Raw genomic sequence first — 1,847 nt, 5'->3', positions numbered from 1 at the left:
GATGCACCCTCTGGCAAAGTCCGTATGGCTCCAAGGAAGGCTGCGGCAGGGCCGTTCTTTGGCTGCTTGGCACTGGTAAGGCGGTTGTGATCCATGGATCAGGGACGACACTTCCTTTGGTGAGGCTTCCTCGTCCGCTGGTGCGGCTGGGCTGGCGGGCTGCCAGCGGTTGGCTTGGGCGGCTGACAGACCATCGATGGGTTCAGGCCGAGGCAGCAATGCCCCGACGGCTAATGATGTCGTTTTGTCCACTGCCTATTACCCCTTCTAGGTGCGCTTCAATCTCACTGGACTTGGCTGTGTTGGCTAGCTAGCCTTTCACCTATTTGTGGGCAGAGTGGGAGGTGGGAATCCAGATCAAGATAATTCCCTGGTTGGTTTCGGCTGGCTACGACGACGACGCGCCCGCGGGTGCCGATGTACTTCTTGGAGATGTCGTTTGTGTCCGCCTTACCTCTTCCCACCTCACCGCTTCTCAGGTGAAAACCCTAACTGCAGTGGGCGGCGATGCTCAAGGCATCGTGTCCTTCTTGAAGGTATCACAGGGAGAGCTTTGTGATGGTGGGCACCGTTTTGGTCCGTTGGCAGGTGTAGATTGTATGCCCCTCTTCCTCCAAGGGGCATGTATTCCGGGGGAAACCCTAGATCTGGGTCTCTTGGATCGGATGATGACGGATACTATGGTACCGTTTCCCTTCCCAGGGCATTGTTTTGGAGTAGTGGTTCACTTGAGCGGCCAATAGGTGAGCAGTGTTGCTTCTACCGCATTGAAGATGGCGGGTCTCGGCGGCGTGGAGCAGTTGAGTCTCGGCGTTGGACACAGTTTGATGGACGCGTAGGCTGGTGGCGTTGTCTGTCGTCGTGGTGGCGTTGACGGCAAATCGGCCTAGGAAGGTCTATGCAATGATCACTCCTGAAGATGGGACAACATAAGATGGCGATGGAAAATCCTAGAGCATGCACATGCGATGCGCGTTGTGGGACGCTTAGACCGGTTGGTGTTCTCAGCTTGCCAGGCGGGCGGTTTCTTGAGGCACTAGATTAGATGGTGTCCGTTGATGCGGTCAGGACACATGTAGGTGTAGGGACTTTGTTCACCTCGATGATGGCTTTGGGTTAATCTTTGTATTTATTTTGTCAAACTCTGCTGAATAACTTAATAAAGATGGCTGCTTGCATCCTTTTCATGCAGAGGCCGGGGTAATCGTCCTTTTCAAAAAAATCACCTGGATGCTCACGAACAAAAGCACCGTAGATTTCGACAAGCTCACGTCCTCCCTCGCACAGATGCTCCTCAGGTGTTGCTACCCCTCAATGGTCGTTGACTGGCCAGGGAGGTCCACCAGGTGCGTGGGGAGCCAAACAGGTCGCCGTAGAAGGCGCCGTATCCATACACCAGACCCGAGTCGTGGTGTGTGGGCAAAGTGAGGGCCATCAAGAAGGAACACCGGGGGACCTTCAGTGTTATCCTCTCACGTTATGGATCCAAGCTGGATCAGCAAATTCCATGGATCGAGGTACTGAGAAGACGAGAAGAATATAAAAAGGAAGAAGTGAAGGATCAGCCTCATAATATTATATGAAACCAATGTTGTTTTGTACATAAGTAGTGTGGACAATGTTTCTTTTTAATTCTAGCCCGCACATTGAGCGGGCCACTCTATTAACCTCACACTCAAAAAAGCATCCAAGCAAAATAAGCAAATCTCTATATAGCAAAAGATGTGCGGCTCCCTATTGTAGAAGGACAAGATATGGGCTGTGCAATCTCGATGTATTGATCGGTGCATCAGGCACGTATATATAAGTACAGAGGTGGGCCACAATATCAACTATACAAAGGAAAC

The 1,847-nt window shown here is 51.8% G+C and overlaps 1 protein-coding gene across 1 annotated transcript in view; it reads left to right on the top strand.

Annotated features, from left to right (window-relative positions):
* Nucleotides 1-1,204, top strand: part of LOC119300585 (cytochrome P450 87A3-like) — an 11,270-nt gene extending 10,066 nt beyond the window's left edge. The window contains exons 5-6 of the mRNA XM_037577501.1: nucleotides 337-536; nucleotides 1,193-1,204. Of these exons, the coding sequence (XP_037433398.1) occupies nucleotides 337-536; nucleotides 1,193-1,204 (212 nt within the window). The remainder of the gene's footprint in view (nucleotides 1-336; nucleotides 537-1,192) is intronic.
* The last annotated feature ends 643 nt before the right edge of the window (nucleotides 1,205-1,847 follow it).

The sequence above is a fragment of the Triticum dicoccoides genome, chromosome 5A, assembly GCF_002162155.2.
Source record: "Triticum dicoccoides isolate Atlit2015 ecotype Zavitan chromosome 5A, WEW_v2.0, whole genome shotgun sequence".
Taxonomy (NCBI): Eukaryota; Viridiplantae; Streptophyta; class Magnoliopsida; order Poales; family Poaceae; genus Triticum; species Triticum dicoccoides.
The sequence above is the reverse complement of the archived record's forward strand: the minus strand, read 5'-3'. Positions and strand labels throughout refer to the sequence as shown.